Source organism: Acipenser ruthenus, chromosome 28, assembly GCF_902713425.1.
Source record: "Acipenser ruthenus chromosome 28, fAciRut3.2 maternal haplotype, whole genome shotgun sequence".
In the NCBI taxonomy this organism is placed as follows: Eukaryota; Metazoa; Chordata; class Actinopteri; order Acipenseriformes; family Acipenseridae; genus Acipenser; species Acipenser ruthenus.
Genome location: NC_081216.1, coordinates 3430729 through 3455599, shown reverse-complemented (window position 1 = coordinate 3455599; position 24871 = coordinate 3430729). Strand labels below are relative to the sequence as shown.

At 47.4% G+C, this 24871-nt stretch overlaps 1 protein-coding gene and 1 long non-coding RNA gene across 6 annotated transcripts; one reads left to right on the top strand and one right to left on the bottom strand.

Annotated features, from left to right (window-relative positions):
* Positions 1–334: 334 nt before the first annotated feature.
* Positions 335–17235, top strand: plxdc1 (plexin domain containing 1). 5 transcript variants are annotated; one of them, XM_059003251.1, is made up of 14 exons: positions 335–754; positions 5741–5898; positions 6816–6914; positions 7321–7390; positions 8911–9033; positions 9461–9579; positions 9912–10011; positions 10583–10678; positions 11005–11086; positions 12956–13016; positions 13429–13552; positions 14262–14297; positions 14397–14560; positions 16172–17235. In XM_059003251.1, the coding sequence occupies exons 1-14, from the start codon at positions 676–678 to the stop codon at positions 16289–16291; spliced, it is 1431 nt and encodes a 476-aa protein (XP_058859234.1). In that variant the 5' UTR covers positions 335–675; the 3' UTR covers positions 16292–17235. The 5 variants fall into 5 exon arrangements, with proteins under 5 accessions (XP_058859234.1, XP_033913249.1, XP_033913248.1 ...); XM_034057358.3 differs by having other exon boundaries at positions 337–718; positions 6816–6959; positions 16172–17234; XM_034057357.3 differs by having other exon boundaries at positions 337–754; positions 5744–5898; positions 6816–6959; positions 16172–17234.
* Positions 17236–20305: 3070 nt separating this feature from the next.
* Positions 20306–22067, bottom strand: LOC117434586 (uncharacterized). The gene is made up of 2 exons (XR_004549075.2): positions 21739–22067; positions 20306–20911 (listed from the first exon to the last, which is right to left on the bottom strand). It is a non-coding gene; the product is annotated as an uncharacterized LOC117434586 (long non-coding RNA).
* Positions 22068–24871: the final 2804 nt, after the last annotated feature.

Below are 24871 nucleotides of genomic sequence, written 5' to 3'. Positions count from 1 at the left end.
GCTAGCAAAGGCAATTTCACAATGACTGTCTTACTTGTACTGATAAGGTACCTCTGTGGTCCCATTCTACCAATATCAGCCTCGTCCCATTGTTGCATTGCCATTGTAATGCCACTGTCTGTCTGCCAGTCTGCCCCTCAGTATAATACAGAACCCTTGCATTGTACAATTTATATTTCCTTATCTGTTTCCAAACCAATCATGTATAATTTGGAAACTCACCAGCTGTTCTCACTGTTGACCACAAGGGGGAGGCAGTCCTCTTCTCATAGTTCCGACTTGGCACCATCTATCTCTCTCTCACTGTCTTTGTCTTTCTTTCCTAGAAAAGAAACCAAAAAAAAAGGGAGAGAGAAATAATATCTTTGTCCCTGCCCTGCTCTGATTACAGGAGAGAGGGAGGGATCGAGAGAGAGGAGAGGAGAGGACATTTTGGTCTTTGACAGCACACTCATCTGTCGCTTGCAGTGTCCTAACATTGTCATGGCAACAGCAGGACAGCCCTGACGGAGAGAAAGAGAGGAGAGAGAGAGAGAGAGAGAGAGAGAGAGAGAGAGAGAGAGAGAGAGAGAACTGGACAGGACCTTCTTAAAGTCAGAGCGAGATAGAGAGAGAGAAAGAGAGGACAGAAAGAAAGTGAGGAGAGAGCTACAAGGGTTTCCAGCTGGTTACACAATGATGAGTTTATGCGCTCTGCTACTGGTCTGCCTCTCACAAGGTGAGTTGATGGGAGTCTGGATGCATGGACACACTGGTAAGCAAGCTTATCTATCTCTCTCTGTCTCTCTCTACATCTGTGTTAACTTTAACATATATAACCAATCAAAGAGAGTGTTGCTTCTTTTAGATTGAAGACAGTTCCGAAAGACATGTGTACAACATTAACAGTGTGTGTATGTGAAAGAAAAATTAAAAAAAATCTTGAAAGGGTGCCTACTTCTTACTGCACGTACTACTGTAAGGCTAACATACATGTTTTTTAAAGTCTCAATGTATGTGCACACTGACATGTTCGAGACAGACTCATTGTTTGATTGATGAAACCTATACATTTAACAACAGGTAGAAGATGAACAAGATTATAAAGTGCAAACAAACATAAATAAAATGAGCATACTATTTCTGATATAAAAAAAATATCCAAAGTGTTCAACACTTTCAAACTCTTAACAGGTTTAATCTTTGCACTACAAACCTCCCTTTCCGAACCCCTTCTGTGTTAGGGTTGTGAGTCTTGTAGAATGTGCAGAAATGTGATTTTTCTGCAGCAGCTGGGTGACCTAAATATAATTAGCTAAAAATAGAGTTTAACCCTGCGATGGCGACATACTGGGAAACAGGGAGGCAAAAATGATTATCATAATCAGATATGAAAAAAAAACCAATAACACTAAACCAATTAGAAACCCAGGCACTATATAGAGAGGATTGCACAGGGAGCTGTTTGATACAAGCTGGCATCCACTCCTACCTTAGCAATGCCAGAGCTTCTTGCTCTTTTTTTAAGTTCTCTCTCTCTCTCTGCAACGATTCATTAAAGCACTGCTTGGAATAGGTTTACACTGGGTGTAATTAACCTTTTCCCACTCAGAAGGGATCCCAGGCTACTAGAGACCTAGTTTCACTCTTACACCCAGCGTTCAGCACACTCAAGTATTTAACCTTGAGGGGGTTGATTTGATCAGCCTAGACCCTGACAAGCCACAGTAGGATTTATTTGAGCATTTTACAGCTCTGGATAGCAACCACCAGTTGCTATCCAGAGGGCAGCAGTGTGGAGTAGTGGTTAGGGCTCTGGACTCTTGACCGGAGGGTTGTGGGTTCAGTCCCCAGTGGGGGACACTGCTACTGTACCCTTGAGCAAGGTACTTTACCTAGATTGCTCCAGTAATAACCCAACTGTATAAATGGGTAATTGTATGTAAAAATAATGTGATATCTGTAAAATGTGAAATAATGTGATATGTTGTAACAATTGTAAGTCGCCCTGGATAAGGGCGTCTGCTAAGAAATAAATAATAATAATAATAATAATAATAAAATAATAATAATAATTCTGGGATAGCCACAGATGCAGTCCATTGAGATTCTCCAGTGCAGTGCAATGCTCTAATAAAATCCAGCTGGGGCTATTCCCAGCGGGGTAAAGGTTCAGAAAAAAGTTAGAAAATAATTTCAAGGAGAAGTGTTTGTGTGTGGAGCGTCTCGGAAATGTGACCCAGATACGAGGAACGTGTATCTCACCAAACACTCATAAATCACAGACGAAAGAAATTCAGTAAACTGAAACTAGACGAAACTTGTCTTCATCAGTGTTTTTATTTAGATGAAACTAAAAGAAACAGAGTCAAGGAGACTAGTGCTTTTTTTGAGTTAAAAAGAGTAAATCAGAGACTAGTAGGTGGTCTGTAGGAGGTAGGGAGAGTTCCTAAAATACAGACCTCTGGGTGGAGACCTTTCTCCTGCCCAGCCCTGCCCAAGCAGACTAGACTTCTGTTTATAAAAGGAGGGCAATTCAAGCAGCCAGTTTGCAGGCAGCAGTGCCAACACGCCTCCACCTCTGCCCTCTAATTTGTGGCCTGGTCCCTCATTACCTTCTGTCTGTTTATAAACAGGGCGAAACTACACCCCTCTCCCCCCTCCCTGCTGCCAGTATCTCCCCATTCCCTCTCCCTCTCTGTACCCTCACCACCCCCTCAAACACCCCCATTCCCTCTCCCTCTCTCCTTTCTCCTCTGTCTTTACCTCTTTCACCTCCTCACCCTTTCCCCTTCTCTCCTTCTCCCTGTGTTCTCTCGTCATCACATTGTGTACCTGAGGGGAGGAAAATTATTCAATTCAATCTGAAAATATGAAATACACTCCAACAAATTTATTGAACATTGCCCAAGCTAATTAGTCTAGGGAATTCAGTACTGTACAGGGGATCTGAGAGCCAGCTTCTTCAGTACAGCCTAGTGTAGAGAACTCAGTGCTGTACTGGGGATCTGAGAGCCAGCTAATTCAATACAGTCTAGTATAGAGAACTCAGTGCTGTACTGGGGATCTGAGAACCAGCTAATTCAATACAGTCTAGTGTAGAGAACTCAGTGCTGTACTGGGGATCTGAGAGCCAGCTAATTCAATACAGTCTAGTATAGAGAACTCAGTGCTGTACTGGGGATCTGAGAGCCAGGTAATTCAATACAGTCTATTGTAGAGAACTCAGTGCTGTACTGGGGATCTGAGAGCCAGCTAATTCAATACAGTCTAGTATAGAGAACTCAGTGCTGTACTGGGGATCTGAGAACCAGCTAATTCAATACAGTCTAGTATAGAGAACTCAGTGCTGTACTGGGGATCTGAGAGCCAGCTAATTCAACTCAGTGCTGTACTGGGGATCTGAGAGCCAGGTAATTCAATACAGTCTATTGTAGAGAACTCAGTGCTGTACTGGGGATCTGAGAGCCAGCTAATTCAATACAGTCTAGTATAGAGAACTCAGTGCTGTACTGGGGATCTGAGAACCAGCTAATTCAATACAGTCTAGTATAGAGAACTCAGTGCTGTACTGGGGATCTGAGAGCCAGCTAATTCAACACAGTCTAGTATAGAGAACTCAGTGCTGTACTGGGGATCTGAGAGCCAGCTAATTCAATACAGTCTAGTGTAGAGAACTCAGTGCTGTACTGCGGATCTGAGAGCCAGCTAATTCAACACAGTCTAGTGTAGAGAACTCAGTACAGTACTGGGGATCTGAGAGCCAGCTAATTCAATACAGTCTAGTATAGAGAACTCAGTGCTGTACTGGGGATCTGAGAGCCAGCTAATTCAATACAGTCTAATATAGAGAACTCAGCACATTCAGTACATGCAGAAAGATGTGACACAGATAGCAGAAAGTGCAGTGTTTTCCCTCCCAGGAGATGTAACTCAATTAATCCTGTTAAGCTCTTGTAACTATATCGATACAGAATTAGCCCTGCTGGGTGCCAGAGAGATAAATGAAGATACAGTTAGTTCTGAGAACAGCACCATTACTCTCTGACAGTCAGTCTATCAGAGAGTGAGTGTTCGTGTCAGTGTGTGTGTTCATACCAGTGTGTGTGTTTGTGTCAGTGTGTGTTTGTGTCAGTGTGTGTGTTTGTGTCTGTGTGTGTGTCTGTGTCAGTGTGTGTGTCTGTGCCAGTGTGTGTGTTTGTGGCAGTGTGTGTGTGTGTGTGTTTGTGGCAGTGTGTGTGTGTGTGTTTGTGGCAGTGTGTGTGTTTGTGGCAGTGTTTGTGTGTGTGTGTGTTTGTGGCAGTGTGTGTGTTTGTGTCAGTGTGTGTTTGTGTCAGTGTGTGTGTGTCAGTGTGTGTGTCTGTGTCAGTGTGTGTGTTTGTGGCAGTGTGTGTGTTTGTGGCAGTGTGTGTGTGTGTGTGTTTGTGGCAGTGTGTGTGTGTGTGTTTGTGTCAGTGTGTGTGTTTGTGGCAGTGTGTGTGTTTGTGGCAGTGTTTGTGTGTGTGTGTGTTTGTGGCAGTGTGTGTGTGTGTTTGTGGCAGTGTGTGTGTTTGTGGCAGTGTTTGTGTGTGTGTGTGTTTGTGGCAGTGTGTGTGTGTGTTTGTGGCAGTGTGTGTGTTTGTGGCAGTGTGTGTGTGTGTGTGTTTGTGGCAGTGTGTGTGTGTGTTTGTGTCAGTGTGTGTGTTTGTGTCAGTGTGTGTGTTTGTGTCAGTGTGTGTGTGTGTGTGTGTCAGTGTGTGTGTTTGTGTCAGTGTGTGTGTCTGTGTCAGTGTGTGTGTTTGTGGCAGTGTGTGTGTTTGTGTCTGTGCTTCCCAGGCCCAGCAAATAAACAAATTCCAAGAGAAACCGTCCGACTGGGCGTTTTTTTTATTTTTAAAACATCACAAGCTTTCACATTCCTTCCAAAGGTTTATAAATTAACCTCAATTACATGTTTTGCGTTGCATCTGCAACTGTGCAAGTCAACCAGTTACTCTCCCTTTCAAACAATTGCATGGCTAGGTGGTGCAGTGGGTTAAAGCCTTTCATCTTTCCAGTCTGGGGGGCTAGGTGGTGCAGTGGGTTAATGTTAATGCTCTGGGTTTGGTCTCATGACCAGCTTCAGTGTTGATATTTGGTGACTTGCATCCAAAACAAGACCAAAACAAAGAAACCTACCAGAATTCACAAGCAGAGTAATTCCTTATTTTATGATATGTGTAACTTATGTGGGCTGCCCAGGTCTCTCTCTCCTTCACCCTCTCCCTCTGCCCCCTGTAATTTCCCTGTCTGCTCCTCTCCCTCTATCTCTCCCTCTATCTCTCAGTCTCTCTCAGCAACTGTTGTCACTCTCTCTCATGTTCAGCTTGGTCTAATGTAACCTGATCACGGCTCCATTAAATCTTTAAAAAAAAAAATGAAAAAATGAAAAAGAAACACAGAATCATGTTATGGAGTGTGTGTGTGTGTATGTGTGTGCGTGTCTGTGTGCATGTGTGTCTGTGTGTGAGGCTGTGTGATTGAGGGGAGGGGGGGGGGGGGCAGGGGGCTGTGTGAAGAGGGGGTGGCAGGGGGGCTGTGTAAATGAGAGGGGAGGTGGTTAGGGAGTTCGAAAGCATGGTGCTGCTTCACTATGCCAACTACTTTTAAGATTTTAAAGATTACAATCAAAACCTCCCCCCTGATTCCTCTTTGTTCTCGGCTAAATAAAGTTTCCTGAATTTTTCACTGGGATTTGTTTAGGGTTTGGTGTGCAGGGTGTGTCAGTGGTTGCTGTTTCCAGCAGGTTTGGGGTACAGCGTCTCCGAGGGAGCCCCCGAGCCCAGCCGAGGCAGGAGAGAGCTGCGATTGGCTGAGACAGACAAGACCAGGCTCAACCGAGAGCCAATCGGAGGAAACCTGGCCATCGACACGCTGCTTGACAACATGACACGCATCGTGGTGAGGAGAGAGGGGGAGGTTAAAAAAACCCAAACTAAAACCTGAATAGAGAGTAAAGGGCAGGCTTGAGGCACCCTCCTTAAGAGAAATGGTGGCTTCTTTCTTTCTTTCTTTCTTTCTTTCTTTCTTTCTTTCTTTCTTTCTTTCTTTCTTTCTTTCCACCCACACTGCAGTAACCAGTCACAGATGTGTAATGTCCAGGCCAGGGCATTATGATTCGCAGGGTTTTATAAATTAACAAGCACAGTCAGTTACTGAGCAGAGCAGTGTGATCCTATTAAACAGCAGGGTATGGGGTTGAACTTGTTAAACTGCAGGAGTGTGTGTGTGGGGGGGGGGTGGGCTGTGAGTCACAGATTTCTCAGCAAGTGGGCCAGTTGCTTCACATCACAGAGACAGTGAAACAACTTCTACATTCATACAGGAGGGAGGTTACTCAGCTCTAACCACCAAAGCCCCACTGCCTCCCTCCCATTTACTCAGCTCTAAAGCTAGAGCCCCACTGCCTCCCTCCCAGTCCCTCAGCACTAACCACTAGATGCACACTGCCTCCCTCTCTCCCTCCATCCCTATATGTTGAGGGTGCCCCCCCTTCCTGTGACTCCATTAGGAATCTCTTTAAAGCTAACATGCCGAGCCACACCCTCCTCCCTGACCTGCTTTCAAACCATAACGCAATCTGGGAGACGAATCAAACTCCAGCAGATCAAACTGTGCCAGCAAGACAGAAAATACCTGCACTTAAACTGCAATCACTGAGAGCTGAGTTAGTAAGACTGGCCATTCATCAGTGTCATCTTACCTGGCCTAGCCTTCAATTCCTCCCCAAGGGGGGTGTCGATCCACATAAAAACACTGCAGTTTGCTGCAGTACATGCTATGGACGGTGCTTCACTGTTCTCTCCTCTCCCCCCTAGGAGGACGAGCACAGATATTACTTGTGGCGCAGTCTCGGCCCGTCGGACCCGCGCACAGAGCAGCTCTGGATCGACATGACCGCCCTGGAACGCAGTGAGGTCAGAGTACACGGGATCCTGTCCAACACACACCGACAGGCCTCGGTGAGGAACACACACACACTGAGAGACAGAGACACACACTGAGAGACAGAGACACACACTGAGAGACAGAGACACACACTGACACTGACACACATTGACACAAACACACACACTTCCTGAGAGCAAGACACAAGAGAGTACTGATAGAGATGCACTCACTGACACACACACACACTGAGAGACAGGCACACACTGACACACACACATTGAGAGACTGACACTGAGAGACCCACACACACAGATACATACACACCGACAGCAACACTCTGAGAGACTGACACAGAGACACACATTAAAACAAGTTCCTGTATTGCTCTCACCTCCTCTCTCTCCTCCTTCCCTCTCCCCCTCCCTATCTCAGCGGGTAGCCCTCTCGTTTGACTTCCCCTTCTACGGCCACTATCTGAGGCAGATCACCGTAGCGACGGGAGGTAAGTGGACCCGCCACGGCTTTGAAAGCAGTTTCGACTGCGCTGATGCTAAGAATACAGGGAGACGGCCACCACTAGCCAGTCTAACTGGCACGAGGCTCTAATAATCAAATAATTACTGTAAAATTACCAAACTGACATTCCCATTTCTGTCTAATTACATCTATTTTTAGTTGAAGAGAGACTTTAAACGACCTTCATCTCCCTGATTCCTCTGTTTGCAAATCCTATTATGTGTGTTCAGTGTGAAAAATGCTTCTTAAAATACTGTAGGAGAGTGATTCATAATGTGCCTTCAACACCTTACATGGAAATCTGAGCTTGTTAAAATGTGGAAAAAAAGTTTTCTTACATTATGATTTCATTTTCAATATTTTTTTGCTGATTATGTCTAATAATTGCTAACATCCCATGTAAAAAAAAAAGTTGAATAGAGTTTCTTTTGCTTTGAAATAATTTTTATGGTTTTTTAATTGCTTGACATAATAATTGTTCATGCATGTTGTAAAAACCAAAGTGCACTACCAGCTTTGAGAACAGTTTGTTTCTGATTGTGTTTTTATTTTATTTTATGGGTCATTTTAAGTTATTATTAAATTAATAGTTTACACCCTGTCTGTGGTTCGCGAGCTCCGGAGCACAGTCAGCACTTTGAAGATGTTCTGTTGTGTTTTTGGTTTTGGCTCGTTTGAGTAATTAATTGTTTGCACCCTTCCTCCCTGCCTGCCTGTGTGTCACAAATTCCACAGGCTCCCTTTGAACAAGCTCATTATGGGTTATTTATTATTAAAATGTTTCTTCTAATTATAGAGAATCAGTGTTTTACCCCTTTAGGCTGCACATTCCTTACTCCCAAACATTGTTTTGGTTATTATTTTTTCTTCTTAATAATTGTTGAGATGGTCTCCTAGTCCCGGCTTTGAAATTATTCTATATCTTCAACCAATGCAAAATCAATTTCTTACCATGATTACTGACAATGGCATTTTATTGTGCCGGGAATCTTTTGGTTGTTCAGGGCAATTCAGACATCACGCTGTAGAAAACTGCTGCTTCCTGGTACCTGATCACTTCCTGTTGTGCTGTAGGTCAAACTCCCTCCAGCAGCCTAGCTGCTCTCGGACTGTGACCTACAGCACAACAGGAAGTGATCAGGTACCAGGAAGCAGCGATGTTTCATCTCAAACATTGCCTGTGAGGATTTCTGCATTGCTTTACAAACTATAATTATAAAATATGTGCATAACAAATAAATTTAACAAAAGAAAAGTGCTGTGTTGTGATAATATTGCCAGTTCTGATCATTTTTAACAGAAAGCAGTTCGAACCAAGACCCTAGTATTCCAGTCACACCCCCCATTGTAACCAGAACAGAAATGCCAGCATTGGCAGCTGTTCACCAAGCTTGTGATATATTAAAAAGAGTGTTTTGATAGAGTTGTCAAACTAAACTACAAAAACAACAGCCTCAACAGCTACCTGGATATCAACCTCACTGACCTCTGACCTCCCGCCTCCAGGGTTCATCTTCACGGGAGAGGTCACGCACCGCATGCTGACGGCCACGCAGTACATCGCGCCCCTCATGGCGAACTTTGACCCCAGCTACTCCAAAAACTCCACCGTCCACTACCACGACAATGGTAAGCAAGGCACACACCTGCGAGGAATTAGGGATCTAATAGAGTCAATGAGAAACATTTCCACTAGATGTCTTTCTCAGTGTCTTCAGTGCAAAAATGAGTTTTGTTTCATGTATGTATATGACTGTGTGATAGGTGGTAAGTGTGAGGGATCTCTCAACGGTGCCATTAAGAGCAATGGTCCTGTGCTGATCCTGCCTGTATTAGGCATTACCCTTGCAGAGCTGTGAATAGTTACAGCGGATCAGGTAGACAAGCAATAAAGTCAAAATTTCAGTTCTATTGAGTGTTTTATGGTTGTGATTGAATTAGGCACCTGTGATGTCGCCTGTCATGCGATTAACTCTCCCTCTCCCTTACTCCCTCTCTTCCTTCCTCTCGCTTTCTCTCTTCCTCCCTCTCCCTCTCCCTCTCCCTCTGTCCGCAGGCACAGTGTTCGTGGTGCAGTGGGACAAGGTGAGGCTGAAGGGCCGGGAGCAGAGAGGAGGCTTCACCTTCCAGGCAGTGCTGCACAAGGAGGGCAGCATTACCTTCAGCTACCGAGACGTGAGTGACACACACACACACACTCACTCACACACACTCACTGACACGCACACACACACACTCACTGACACACACTCACACACACTGACACACACACACACACACTCACTGACACACACTCACACACACTGACACACACACACACACACTGACACACTCACATATACTCACACACACTCACACACTCACACACACTCACTCACACACACTCACTGACACGCACACACACACACACACTCACTCACACACACTCACACACACTGACACACTCACATATACTCACACACACTCACACACTCATACACTCACTGACACACTCTCTCCCCTCTCAGGTGCCAGTGCCAGTGAGTGAGATCAGCTCCGCTCAGCACCCAGTGAAGGCCGGTCTCTCTGATGCCTTCATGGTGATCCAAAACTCCCCGCACGTGCCAGGTCAGATTCACCCAGACACCTGATTCATTCAATTTAATTTAACCTGCCCTGGTAAAAGCATAGCACAGTATAGTGAAGCACAGAGAAGATAATGAACCAGGAAAGTTATTTTTTTTCAATTGTTGTTTTTCTTGGAAAGATGTAACAGTGAAGTGTTTGTTCTTGTCAAAGTGGATTTTAATTCCTCTGGGGAACTGCAGGGAACATTTCCAGCCTCCTTTTCACAGTGCTTTATCACACTTTTCTAAGCTTTTACTATGGGAAGCTTTTCTTAAGGGAAGCTGCTGCAGACCAGACAGTGTTAGCATTCCCAGCACGGCACAGCTCAAAAACTAGGCAGGATCGCTATCAGTAACCGCCAGATTACATTGTAGATTTCACAAACTCATTTTATTATCCTGTTCCCGGAAAGTCATATCAATAATATAGTAATGTTGAATAATGTCTAGCTCTCTCTCCCCTAACTTTCTCTCTCCCTCTCCCTCTCACTCCCTCTCCCTCTCTCTCTGTCTCTCCCTCTCTCCCCCTCTCTCTCTCACTCGTCAGTGACTGTGCTGTGTTATCTCCACAGAGGCACGCAGACGCACTATCTATGAGTACCATCGCGTGGAAGTCGACACTGACAGCATCACCAACATGTCAGCCTTCGTGTTCACCCCCCTCCCCAGTGAGTGCCCTGCTGCACACAGCCTCCCAGACACACTCTCACAATCACACTCACACAATCACAATCACACTCAAACAATTACACTCACACAATTACACTCACACAATCACACTCACACAATCACAATCACACTCAAACAATCACACTCACACAATCACAATCACACTCAAACAATCACACTCACACAATCACAATCACACTCAAACAATCACACTCACACAATCACACTCATACAATTACACTCACACAATCACACAATCACACTCACACACACACTCACACAATCACACTCACACACACACTCACCCCTTCTCTTCTCTCCCCAGCCTGCCTGCAGCACGAGAGCTGTGAGTCCTGCCTCTCCGCCAACACCAGCACCAGTTGCAGCTGGTGCAACATCATCCAGAGGTGAGGGGAGAACCGGGGAGAGGGGTGAGGCAAGGGGAGAAGGGAGAGGCTGAGGGAGAGGGTTGAGAGGCTGGGGGAGAAGGGGGAGAGGAGAGGCTGGGTGTGTCTCGAATGTTGGGATAAGAGACAGAATGTAAAGCAGACCCACGCAGAACACTGAGGAAGGCCTTTGCCAAGTTGTTTTAGAGAGAGGAGAGGAGAGGGAGAGAGTGGGCTGAATGCAGCTGAGAGCTGGGGGTGGGGGGTGGGTGCTGGTGTTAGGAAACTGGCAGCAAGACTGTTTTCATGTCTGCGTCCAGAACAAGCAAAACAATGGCAGGAAGTCAGGAAGCAGTGCACTGGGATGAACACAGAGCCAGAGACAGGGATGGAAGGTAGCAGGATGGCAGAGAAGCAGGGAGGCAGGGAGAGACAGATAGGCAGAGAGGCAGGGAGAGAGACAGAGAGGCAGGGAGAGAGACAGAGAGGCAGGGAGAGAGACAGAGGCAGGATAGAGACAGAGGCAGAGAGGCAGGGAGAGAGACAGAGACAGGGAGAGAGACAGAGGCAGGGAGAGAGACAGAGAGGCAGGGAGAGAGACAGAGACAGGGAGAGAGACAGAGAGGCAGGGAGGGGGGCAGAGAGGCAGGGAGAGAGACAGAGAGGCAGGGAGAGAGGCAAGAAGGCAGGGAGACAGAGGTGCTCAAACATGCTGTGGATAACTTGCTACATCATTGAAACCTGTGCTGCAGGTTAAGAGTTAGAGGTTAGGGTTAGGGTTAGGGTTAGGGTTAGGGTTAGGGTTAGGGTTAAGGTTAGGGTTAGGGTTAGGGTTAGGGTTAAGGTTAGGGTTAGGGTTCTGACTGAAGTTAGTTCATTTGCAGTGATTAGGAAACAACAGCAATATCTACACAGTGTTGTATTTAAAGAATATCAAACAGAACAAGATGAGAAAACATCTTCCAGGAAAGGGTTAGCACTCCTTCAAGGGCAGGAACATTGATTTCACCTCTCTTTTTTTCCTTCTTGCTTTTTTTTTCCAGCCCTCCTTCCCTTTTCTCTTTTGATATATATCCCCTCCCGGCCCAGAGTCTAATAGATTTCATGTCATGTGTTTTTTTCTTTCCATCTAACTAAACAGTTTATTAAATCCAATAATTATTACAATGTGTGGTGGGTCGAGAGGGATCACACTCTAATCCATCATGCAGCTGACACCAAGCGCTGCACACTTTTAAAGGTCCCTCTCCCTTTCCTTCTCCCTCTATTCTAATTTCCTCTCTCTCTAAGTTTAATGGCATGACAAGAAAATTCAGGTTTTGCCAAAACCATTACAGTCAAAACAAGTTATCAAGAACTTAGCATGTGCTAAAAAAAAACTCTCTCACTCTCACTCTCACTCGCTCTGTCCTTCTCCTTCTCTCTCAGCAACTCAAATTAGGTTTAAACTCCAGCCAGCAACATTATGAAGAATCAGTGTTGTGTTTCAATTCTTAAAAACAAAAGGACCCAAATTACCACAGCTCCCAGTATAGACCAGCGCTCCCATTACAGACCAGCACTCCCAGTACAGACTAGCGCTCCCAGTACAGACCAACACTCCCAGTACAGACTGGGCTCTCAGTACAGACAGGGCTCCCAGTACAGAACAACACTCCCAGTACAGACTGGGCTCTCAGTACAGACAGGGCTCCCAGTACAGACCAGTGCTCCCAGTACAGACCAGTGCTCCCAGTACAGACCAGCGCTCCCAGTACAGACCGGGCTCCCAATACAGACAGGGCTCCCAGTACAGACCTGCGCTCCCAGTACAGACAGGGCTCCCAGTACAGACCAGCGCTCCCAGTACAGACCACTGCTCCAAGTACAGTGCCTGTGTTTGTGTTTCAGGTGTTCGGATGGCTTTGACCGGCATAGACAGGAATGGCTGAACTATGGCTGCGCAGATGAGGTCAGTACTAAATCCAATAGCACTGCTGAGGCACAGGCTCAGACTTAAGAACATGAGAAAATATATGAGTGAGAGGGACGCCGTTCAGCCCATCAGAGCTCGTCCGGTTCCGAGCAGCTGATTGATCTCAGAACTTTGTCAAGACGGGTCTTAAAGGACCTCAGTGATTCAGACTCAACATGGCTAGGTAACCCTTGGTAACCCATTCCACCCTCCCCCCCACCCACTCTCTGTGTGAAGAAGTGTGTCCACTAAATATCCAACTCCAACTGTTTTCTGTTCTGTTCTGGGTTCAAGTTAACTTGGTAAACTCTTTTTAAGATTTTAAAGACTTCAATCAAGCCCCCTTGTCTGTCTGTCCGTCTGTTTTATCATGCTCTTCCTGTCACCTGACACCTGCTTTCTGTTTCAGTCGAGAGGCCAGACCTGCGAAGATTACTCAGAACAGGAAGTGGTCGCCTCAGTCTCATTCGACCCCTCTGGCTCCGAGACAACCCCTGACCCCGGCCAGCTGCTGGACAGTCCTGTCACAGAAGGTGAGCTTGACCTTTCAACTCTGACAGTCGCAAACTATAATCAGTTTATAAATGTACACCTTGGGGGCTCCCGAGTGGCGCATCCGGTAAAGGTGCTCCACGTGGAGTGCAGGATGCACCCTATAGCCTGGACGTCACCGGTTCGAGTCCAGGCTATTCCACTGCCGACTGTGGACGGGAGCTCCCAGGGGGCGGCGCACAATTGGCCGAGCGTCGCCCAGGGGGAGGGAGGGTTAGGTCAGCCAGGGTGTCCTCGGCTTACCGCGCACCAGCGACCCCTGTGGTCTGGCGGGGTGCCTGCGGGCTTGCCTGTAAGCTGCCCAGAACTGTGTTGTCCTCCAATGCTGTAGCTCTGAGGTGGATGCATGATGGGCCTGCAGTGTGTAAAGAAGCGGTCGGCTGACGGCACATGCTTCGGAGGACAGCGTGTGTTCGTCTTCGCCACTCCCGAGTCAGCGCGGGGGTGGTAGCGATGAGCTGAGCCTAAAAATAATTGGCAATTCCAAATTAGGGAGAAAATGATGAAAACAATTGGTGACTACTAAATTTATAAAAAAATAAATAAATAAATGTACACCTTAACATATAAAGATGACTGGAAGAAATGTCTTACAAGACTTGTAGTCTAAATACTTTGACAAATGTTTCTGCTTGAAGTTGTCAGCACTGCCAGTAGAGATAGTAGAATAACTGTCTGTCTCTGTTCCAGATGATACAAAGCTACTCATCCACTACAATGGCAACGGTGAGTTATTATTTATATTATTATTATTATTAGTAGCAGTAGTAGTAGTAGTAGTATTGATTGTCATTATTATTATTGTTATTGTTCTGTTTTCCTCAGAGCTACATGATGGCGATTCCCCTCCCAGCCAGCAGGGTCTGTCGGTGCACAGCGGTCTCATTGCTGGGGTGGTGGCAGCTGTGCTGCTGCTGCTGGCTTTGGGACTGCTGGCTTTCTACATCAACACCCACCCCACCTGCGCACCTGCACTGTACCTTATTCAGGTGAGTCTACCTGTCTGTGAGTCTGTCTGTCTGTCTGTCTGTCTCTACATCAACAACCCCACCTGCGCACCTGCACTGTACCTCATTCAGGTGAGTCTACCTGTCTGTGAGTCTGTCTGTCTGTCTATCTGTCTCTACATCAACAACCCCAACTGCGCACCTGCACTTTACCTCATTCAGGTGAGTCTACCTGTCTGTGAGTCTGTCTGTCTGTCTGTCTGTCTCTACATCAACAACCCCACCTGCGCACCTGCACTGTACCTCATTCAGGTGAGTCTACCTGTCTGTGAGTCTGTCTGTCTGTCTATCTGTCTCTACATCAACAACCCCAACTGCGCACCTGCACTGTGCCTCATTCAGGTGAGTCTACCTGTCTGTGAGTCTGTCTGTCTGTCTGTCTGTCTCTACATCAACAAACCCACCTGCGCACCTGCACTGTACCTCATTCAGGTGAGTCTACCTGTCTGTGAGTCTGTCTGTCTGTCTATCTGTCTCTACATCAACAACCCCACCTGCGCATCTGCACTGTGCCTGATGCAGGTGAGTCTACCTGTCTGTGAGTCTGTCTGTCTGTCTCTACATCAACAACCCCACCTGCGCATCTGCACTGTGCCTGATACAGGTGAGTCTACCTGTCTGTGAGTCTGTCTGTCTGTCTCTACATCAACAACCCCACCTGCGCATCTGCACTGTACCTGATACAGGTGAGTATGTCTGTCTCTCTGTGTCCATCTCTCAGTTCTCTTACAGACCTACATCTTGATTTACTGTTAAGATTTCAAACAGAGAGGGAGGGGGGATAGAAGAGAGTGTGAGGAGGGGAGGATAGAGAGTGAGAGAGAGACAAGGGGATAGAGGAGAGAGAGAAAGGTGGGTATGGATAGTAGAGAAAGGAGGGAGAGAAAGGTATATTCCAGTCACATCTCTCGCCTCTCATTTGTAATTGTAATGAGGATGGAATTATAGCTCTGCTGTGCTGACCTGACAGGCTGGAGATTGAATGTGACAGGTTTCATTCATCTGGGTAATAAACGTCCATCTTCTTCAAAAATAGAAAGAGCACAGCAACGGTAATTTAGCTGAGGACATTTCAGAGCAAGAAGAAAATTATGAGACTGAGAATCGGGGTAACCTTCAGCAAGAGAGAGGAGATAGAGGGGACAATGAGAGAGGGAGCGGGAGGATTCGAGGGGAGGGGAGAGAGAATGAAACAGAGTGAAAGAAGGAGCGAGCCCCCTGCCGTGTTCACATTGTTATGTTTGATATTGTTGATGTTTCTGTGCATTAACTGATACCAAACCCTTCAAGGCTTTTTTTAAGGATTCGCATTGAAAATGTGGGAATTAAATTGTGCGAAATTATGTCTCTTCTAACAGGAGACACGCTACACATGATGCCACATACTAGATTAATATAAATCACAGAAATGAGGATTGCACTCAGACACTGTTTTTTAAACCTTAGACTTGTGCTGTCTGTATGTTCTGTGCATGGGATGAGACCTGGACAAATTCTTAAAACATTGATATGTGATTTATAACTGGAACTGCAACTGAACACTGTGCTGTCTGTCTGTCTGCCTGTCTGTGTGTCTGCCTGTGCTCTCCACAGAGGCGCTCGAACCATTGGCCGGTCATGAAGTTTCGCAACCAGGGAGTTCACTCCAGCTACACGGAGGTGGAGGTCGGAGGTCACGAGAAGGAGGGGTTCATAGAGGCAGAGCAATGCTGAGGAGGAGGCTGGGCTCACTGTCGACAGAGGACAGCGTGGCACTGACTTCAACCAGCTTTATTCTGTTTCATTATTATTATCGTTATTGTTACTGTCCCTATGGGCTGCTCTCTGCTCCTTCAGCAGAACCAGGCTTGTGCCAGTTGGAAAGACTTTGTTTAATTTTATTTTATTACATTTTTTTTACCAAAAACTTGAAACTCAAAGCAGGCACCTGAATAAGGTTTATATTGGGCACAGTACAGCACAGCACAGTACAGTACAGTGGTCACTTTGGACGGTTTCGACGGACCGTACACTGAATATAGCACTGTGCCCTGCATACCCGCGTATAGTGTTTAAACTGCTAAGGAACGGAACATGCACGCTGAAACAGAAGGAAGGACTGTCTGTCTGCAACTTTCACTTGGTAGGTACCTTTGGGCTGGCCCCTGGGCATTATGGGGACTGTAGTTTATCTTGCCTAATCCTGAACGATGCTAGAGGGCAGCAACTTCCTCTGATTGATAAATAAAAGCAGACACTGGCCCTCACACTCAACAGGAGAATGCCCCCCCCTGCTACTGACAGTGCTAGCTGTCACTTAATCAGAACTACAGCTCCCAGACTGCACTGTGTGTGTAATCCATGAGATCAGATGGACTACAGCTCCTAGAATGCCCTACGTGCATTGTCAAGGGGATGCCATGCTTGCATCGTCAGAGAATATTAGATGAACTACAGCCCTCAGAATGCCCTGCATGTCTAGCTGTGGTGAACTACAGCTCTCAGGGTAGCCAGAATCTACCTTGGAACCCCAAAGACTGGTCTGGATCAGCACTACTTAATAATGGAAGCAAGCATACAAAATGCACAGAAGAACTATACTAATATTATGAATTCTACTGGACAGAAATCATACTTAAGAAAATCTAATTATTCAGAATAAAAATGTTTTAAAAAAATGTATTTGTGTGAATATGAATTTGTTTTGCTGGGGAACAATTAACAGACCATAGCAAAATTAACATGAGTAGAATGTGGGAGCAGTTTCATATTTTAACACACAGACACACACACAGAAAGAGCCACAAACGAAAGTACAAACGTTTGTCACTGAATTTACCAGTCTTTCTAAATTTGCCACGGTTGAGTGTGTTAGAGGTAGCTGCACTGGACTTGTGCAATACAACCAGAGACCCTCGAAGACGTGTCTGTGCTGCTCTGTTTGGGATATATAATGTTTGTTTTGGATGGAGCTTGGTGCGTGACTCAACATGAACTGCACTGGAGGAATCTGGTGAGTGTATCTGTGTATGTGAGTCTGTGAGTGTTTATGTGAGTCTGTGAGTGTATGTATGCAAGTCTCTTGAGTGTATCTGTGTGTGCATGTGAGTCTCTGTGTGTATCTGTGCGTATGTGAGTCTCTGTGAGTGAGTGTCTCTTTGTGTATGTTGGAGTGGCTGCAAATTTTGTATTGGGACCAAATAAAAAGTTGTCTTGAGTTAGTAAAATTCTTCCAAATGTCTTTACTGTGTACTGCAATATAAACTAAAAAAAATATAAACTAAGAAAATAATGTGTATGTGTGTGTGTATGTAGCAACCCCCCCCCCCCCCCCGCCCCCCCAGTTCCCTGTGTGTGCCCACAAATCCTTCCCAAGGCCACGCCAGCTCACTGCTCATGTATTCCAGATCCAGACCCCAAGAGGCAGTGTGATGTCTGCTGGCAGAGAGCTGAGAAACTGGGCCACTGTAGGAAAGCCCAGCAGTGTAGTAACAAACAGAAGATAATGAACCAGCCCCTTCTCAAAGTTACTGCTTTGGTACACCCTGGTAAACGCGCAGCACAATGCAGTGAAAAAAAAACATGATGAACCAGCCCCTAATCAAAGTTTACTGCTTTTTAAATCCCTCTCGTAAAAGCACAGCACAGTGTGGTAAAGCAGTGCACACTAGAGCCAAAAATACTTTGTTATTAGTGTTCGTGGCACTAGCAATGACAGTTTAGCTAAAGGGGAACCAGTTAAACAGTAGGAAGGTGGTAATTAAAGAATAACTGAGAAATTAAACCAGTGGAGAGGAAAGCCAGTTGACTGATTTATGGCAACAAGCTGTTTATGAAAACAGGCTTCTGTCACTGGCTAAGCTGTAGTGACACCTGCTGGTGGAAAGTCAGCATGACACCCACTGCAATGCAAAGATAAAGAACTGGACTAAACACTCCATTCTCAGCTACCATTACCCGGCAGCTTAATAATAGTGAGCACTACTGAGCTCTCCAGCACTGTCATTACCCTGCACCTTAATAATAATGAGCGCTAGTGTAAACACTCCACTCTCAGCTTCCAGGACAATATGGGGTTAGCTGAATAAGTTGAAACCCACAGCGTGTCATTTTAACATTATCATAGATAACCTAATAGAACTTGTACTCCTAATTATTAAATTGAATTGCTGCTTGGAGTTATTAGTTATACCCAGTAGGTGGCGCGTAGGCTCACTGAGAATTCAGACCTGAAGTGTCTTTCTGGCGCCACCAGCTGGACAAAGACCACAACTGCAATCCAGCAGTCTCATTTTTGTGGTAGTTTGAACAAAGCTTTGAAGCGTAAACCAACAATTAACAAAGTCAATGTATAGCCTGTAATGAGTCGTACACATTGCTCATTGTGTGTGTGTGTCAGTGTGTGTGCGTGTGTCAGTGTGTGTGCATGTGTCAGTGTGTGTGTCAGTGTGTGTGTGTGTGTGTGTGTGTCAGTGTGTGTCAGTATGTGTGTCAGTGTGTGTCAGTGTGTGTGCGTGTGTCAGTGTGTGTGCGTGTGTCAGTGCGTGTGTCAGTTTGTGTGCGTGTGTCAGTGTGTGTGTGTGTGTGTCAGTGTGTGTGCGTGTGTCAGTGTGTGTGTGTCAGTGTGTGTGTCAGTGTGTGTGCGTGTGTCAGTGTGTATGTCAGTGTGTGTGTCAGTGTGTGTGTGTGTCAGTGTGTGTGTGTCAGTGTGTGTGTCAGTGTCAGTGTCAGTGTGTGTGTCAGTGTGTCAGTGTGTGTGTCAGTGTGTCAGTGTGTGTGTCAGTGTGTGTGTGTGTGTGTGCGTGTGTCAGTGTGTGTGTCAGTATCAGTGTGTGTTTCAGTGTGTCAGTGTGTCAGTGTGTCAGTGTCTATGAAAAGTGCACTTCTTGTGTTAGTCAGTGTGTCCATCCTCACAATGAGTACAGGTGTTGCACTGCAGTTATTCCTGGAAGGTTTTTTTTAAGTGAGGTTGTGCTGTGGTGTAGGAAGGCATGGCTACTCTGTGAGACTCTAATATAATACTACCAATAGTAATAATAACAATACCACCGAAAACCCAGCTCAAATAAACCAGTTTTAATGGTTGTACTGATGACACACTAGGGGGTGTGAACAGCACAAAGACAGAGTGGGGGGGGGGGGGGTGTCTCGCTGCAGGGTCTGTTCAAGCAGCGTGTGCAACAACACACTGATACACACACTGCACGCTTCATGCTACTAGTGGAGAGCTGAGGAGGGAGAGAAGGGAGGGAGGGAGGGAGGCAGTGTGGCTCTAGTGGTCAGAGCTGAGGAGGGACTGGGGGGGAGGCAGTGTGGCTCTAGTGGTTAGAGCAGAGGGACTGGGAGGGAGGGAGGGAGGCTGTCTGGATCTCATGGTTAGAGCTGAGGAGGGACTGGGAGGGAGGCAGTGTGGCTCTAGTGGTTAGAGCAGAGGGACTGGGAGGGAGGCAGTGTGGCTCTAGTGGTTAGAGCTGAGGAGGGAGTGGGAGGGAGGCAGTGTGGCTCTAGTGGTTAGAGCAGAGGGACTGAGAGGGAGTCAGTGTGGCTGTAGTGGTTAGAGCTGAGGAGGGACTGGGAGGGAGGCAGTGTGGCTCTAGTGGTTAGAGCTGAGGAGGGACTGGGAGGGAGGCAGTGTGGCTCTAGTGGTTAGAGCTGAGGAGGGACTGGGAGGGAGGCAGGCAGTGTGGCTCTAGTGGTTAGAGCTGAGGAGGGAGTGGGAGGGAGGCAGTGTGGCTCTAGTGGTTAGAGCTGAGGAGGGACTGGGAGGGAGGCAGTGTGGCTCTAGTGGTTAGAGCTGAGGAGGGAGTGGGTGGGAGGCAGTGTGGCTCTAGTGGTTAGAGCTGAGGAGGGACTGGGAGGGAGGCAGTGTGGCTCTAGTGGTTAGAGCTGAGGAGAGACTGGGAGGGAGGCAGTGTGGCTCTAGTGGTTAGAGCTGAGGAGGGACTGGGAGGGAGGCAGTGTGGCTCTAGTGGTTAGAGCTGAGGAGGGACTGGGAGGGAGGCAGTGTGGCTCTAGTGGTTAGAGCTGAGGAGGGACTGGGAAGGAGGCAGTGTGGCTCCAGTGGTTAGAGCTGAGGAGGGACTGGGAGGGAGGCAGTGTGGCTCTAGTGGTTAGAGCTGAGGAGGGACTGGGAGGGAGGCAGTGTGGCTCTAGTGGTTAGAGCTGAGGAGGGACTGGGAGGGAGGCAGTGTGGCTCTAGTGGTTAGAGCTGAGGAGGGAGTGGAAGGACTGTGGAGACGGGACAGTGAGGGAGCTGTGGTCTGTCTTTCCCTCTCCCTCAAGGCTCAGAGGACATTCCCAGCAGTCTCTCGCTCCGTCCTTCTGTCCATTAGTCCATCCGGAGATGTCAAGCATCTGGAAGACACAGGCCAAGTTCCGATTATTCTGATTATTAGTTACATGAATACAGACCGCTGGTAAAACTGGTAAAGAAAAGAGCTTCTTGAAGGATCCCAGGGTGTCAGCTTCAACAACATTACTGGGGAGTTGGTTCCAGACCCTCACAATTCTCTGTGTCAAAAAGTGCCCCCTATTTTCTGTTCTGAATGCCCCTTTATCTAATCTTTATTTGTGACCCCTGGTCCTTGTTTCTTTTTTCAGGTCAAAAAAGTCCCCTGGGTCGACATTGTCTATACCTTTTAGGATTTTGAATGTTTGAATCAGATCACCGCGTTGTCTTCTTTGTTCAAGACTGAATAGATTCAATTCTTTTAGCCTGTCTGCATACGACTTGCCTTTTAAACCCGGGATAATTCTGGTCGCTCTTCTTTGCACTCTTTCTAGAGCAGCAATATCCTTTTTGTAATGAGGTGACCAGAACTGAACACAATATTCTAGATGAGGTCTTACTAATGCATTGTAGAGTTTTAACATTACTTCCCTTGATTTAAATTCAACACTTTTCACAATATATCTGAGCATCTTGTTGGCCTTTTTTTATAGCTTCCCCACATTGTCTAGATGAAGACATTTCTGAGTCAACATAAACCCCCAGGTCTTTTTCATAGATTCCTTCTTCAATTTCAGTATCTCCTATATGATATTTATAATGCACATTTTTATTGCCTGCATGCAGTACCTAACACTTTTCTCTATTAAATGTAATTTGTCATGTGTCTGCCCAGTTCTGAATGCTGTCTAGATATATATATATATATAGGGTAAATAATAGAGACACGCACCAGTGTGCAGGTCGGTTCGGCAGCCCGCAGGTGCGCCTCCGGCCCTGGGTTCATTGTCTATGACGTTTCTCTCGGTCGGTTCAGCTCTCACAGCAAGTAAATTATATACGACAGAACAAGAAGTCCGATAATGGCGAAAAACATCAGGATGAAAATGTCGAGCATCGCGATGCCGGGGGTGACGGTTCCTCTGAATTCACTCGCTTCTGAATTAGAGGGACGAGAGAGGGAGAGATCTGGGACTCGAGAGCCGGGCGGCGGAGGGGAGAGACAGAGATTTCTAGGCTGTGATAATTCAGCGGTGTGACGGAGTTAATGCTGTGGGCAGAGAGAAGAGGGGCTGGCACTGGAGGAGAGAGAGGAGAGAAGGGGGAGCTAATTTATATATATATATATATATATATATATATATATATATATATATATATATATATATATATGGCAATGCCTAAACAACTTCCGCTAAGAAAGCATGCAGTGCCAATTCAAATCTGGCACGTTATTCGGTCTTTTGCATGTTTTTAAATTAACTTATCATATTTTCCAGTCTTTTCCATCGTTGTTCTGTAATTTATCATATTTTCCCACCATTTGTCTTGTTCTTTGTGAATTGTTTTTTTCTTTTTAGAGAAATTGATTGTCCGTTTCCATTTTAAATATGCAAAAAAAAATAATGTATAATTAATTGGCAGTGTACCTCTGTTTGACAATAGGAAAACACCCATCAGATCGCAATTGATTGCACCTGTACCAAAATGTGGTTTGCGTATCACATTCTGATGACGTACCACTTTCAAACGCTACACCGGGTTTCATTCAAATCTCGTTCTTAGTGTTGTTCTGACCCCGTGATCTCTGAAGGTGACCTTTCAACACTGCCGACCCCACCCTGGTTGAGTTGAAAGGTCGCACCGTCGCATGTAAACCGCTTCCCCGCTGTCGACAGTAACGAGCCGCTGCAGTGTTTATTTCATCATGGTCCTCTTTACACTCTCGCCCTGCAGTCAGTCTCAAGTCTGAAGTTGCTGTATTTCAGAGCACTGGCTCCCTTCTCCCTCCCAGTCCCTCCTCAGCTCTAACCACTAGAGCCGCACTGCCTCCCTCCCAGTCCCTCCTCAGCTCTAGCCACTAGAGCCGCACTGCCTCCCTCCCAGTCCCTCCTCAGCTCTAACCACTAGAGCCGCACTGCCTCCCTCCCAGTCCCTCCTCAGCTCTAGCCACTAGAGCCGCACTGCCTCCCTCCCAGTCCCTCCTCAGCTCTAACCACTAGAGTCGCACTGCCTCCCTCCCAGTCCCTCCTCAGCTGTAACCACTAGAGCCACACTGCCTCCCTCCCAGTCCCTCCTCAGCTCTAACCACTAGAGCCGCACTGCCTCCCTCCCAGTCCCTCCTCAGCTCTAACCACTAGAGCCGCACTGCCTCCCTCCCAGTCCCTCCTCAGCTCTAGCCACTAGAGCCGCACTGCCTCCCTCCCACTCCCTCCTCAGCTCTAACCACTAGAGCCACACTGCCTGCCTCCCTCCCAGTCCCTCCTCAGCTCTAACCACTAGAGCCACACTGCCTCCCTCCCAGTCCCTCCTCAGCTCTAACCACTAGAGCCACACTGCCTCCCTCCCAGTCCCTCCTCAGCTCTAACCACTACAGCCACACTGACTCCCTCTCAGTCCCTCTGCTCTAACCACTAGAGCCACACTGCCTCCCTCCCACTCCCTCCTCAGCTCTAACCACTAGAGCCACACTGCCTCCCTCCCAGTCCCTCTGCTCTAACCACTAGAGCCACACTGCCTCCCTCCCAGTCCCTCCTCAGCTCTAACCACTAGAGCCACACTGCCTCCCTCCCAGTCCCTCCTCAGCTCTAACCACTAGAGCCACACTGCCTCCCTCCTCAGCTCTAGCCACTAGAGCCGCACTGCCTCCCTCCCAGTCCCTCCTCAGCTCTAACCACTAGAGCCGCACTGCCTCCCTCCCAGTCCCTCCTCAGCTCTAACCACTAGAGCCGCACTGCCTCCCTCCCAGTCCCTCCTCAGCTCTAACCACTAGAGCCACACTGCCTCCCTCCCAGTCCCTCCTCAGCTCTAACCACTAGAGCCGCACTGCCTCCCTCCCAGTCCCTCCTCAGCTCTAACCACTAGAGCCGCACTGCCTCCCTCCCAGTCCCTCCTCAGCTCTAGCCACTAGAGCCGCACTGCCTCCCTCCCACTCCCTCCTCAGCTCTAACCACTAGAGCCACACTGCCTGCCTCCCTCCCAGTCCCTCCTCAGCTCTAACCACTAGAGCCACACTGCCTCCCTCCCAGTCCCTCCTCAGCTCTAACCACTAGAGCCACACTGCCTCCCTCCCAGTCCCTCCTCAGCTCTAACCACTACAGCCACACTGACTCCCTCTCAGTCCCTCTGCTCTAACCACTAGAGCCACACTGCCTCCCTCCCACTCCCTCCTCAGCTCTAACCACTAGAGCCACACTGCCTCCCTCCCAGTCCCTCTGCTCTAACCACTAGAGCCACACTGCCTCCCTCCCAGTCCCTCCTCAGCTCTAACCACTAGAGCCACACTGCCTCCCTCCCAGTCCCTCCTCAGCTCTAACCACTAGAGCCACACTGCCTCCCTCCTCAGCTCTAGCCACTAGAGCCGCACTGCCTCCCTCCCAGTCCCTCCTCAGCTCTAACCACTAGAGCCGCACTGCCTCCCTCCCAGTCCCTCCTCAGCTCTAACCACTAGAGCCGCACTGCCTCCCTCCCAGTCCCTCCTCAGCTCTAACCACTAGAGCCACACTGCCTCCCTCCCAGTCCCTCCTCAGCTCTAACCACTAGAGCCACACTGCCTCCCTCCCAGTCCCTCCTCAGCTCTAACCACTAGAGCCACACTGCCTCCCTCCTCAGCTCTAACCACTAGAGCCACACTGCCTCCCTCCCAGTCCCTCCTCAGTTCTAACCACTATAGCCACACTGCAACTTCAGGGCCAATACACTAGAACCGTTTCTTTCTCCAGCCCTGATGTTACGCTCTTGCTTTAGTCTCGTGGGGGGTTCTTACTGAATCGCTGGGATCCTTTAAGACCCGACTTGACAAAGTTCTGAGATCAATCAGCTGCTCGGAACCAGACGAGCTCTGATGGGCTGGTAGTAGAATCCGT

Bases quoted from the DNA above. Each gene is read 5' to 3' on its own strand.
- plxdc1 (XM_034057356.3), top strand. From the start codon at position 676: ATGATGAGTTTATGCGCTCTGCTACTGGTCTGCCTCTCACAAGGTGAG. The intron at 5,899-6,815 runs GTGAGGAGAGAG...TCTCCCCCCTAG, and splicing joins ACAACATGACACGCATCGTG to GAGGACGAGCACAGATATTA. The intron at 7,391-8,910 runs GTAAGTGGACCC...TCCCGCCTCCAG, and splicing joins GATCACCGTAGCGACGGGAG to GGTTCATCTTCACGGGAGAG.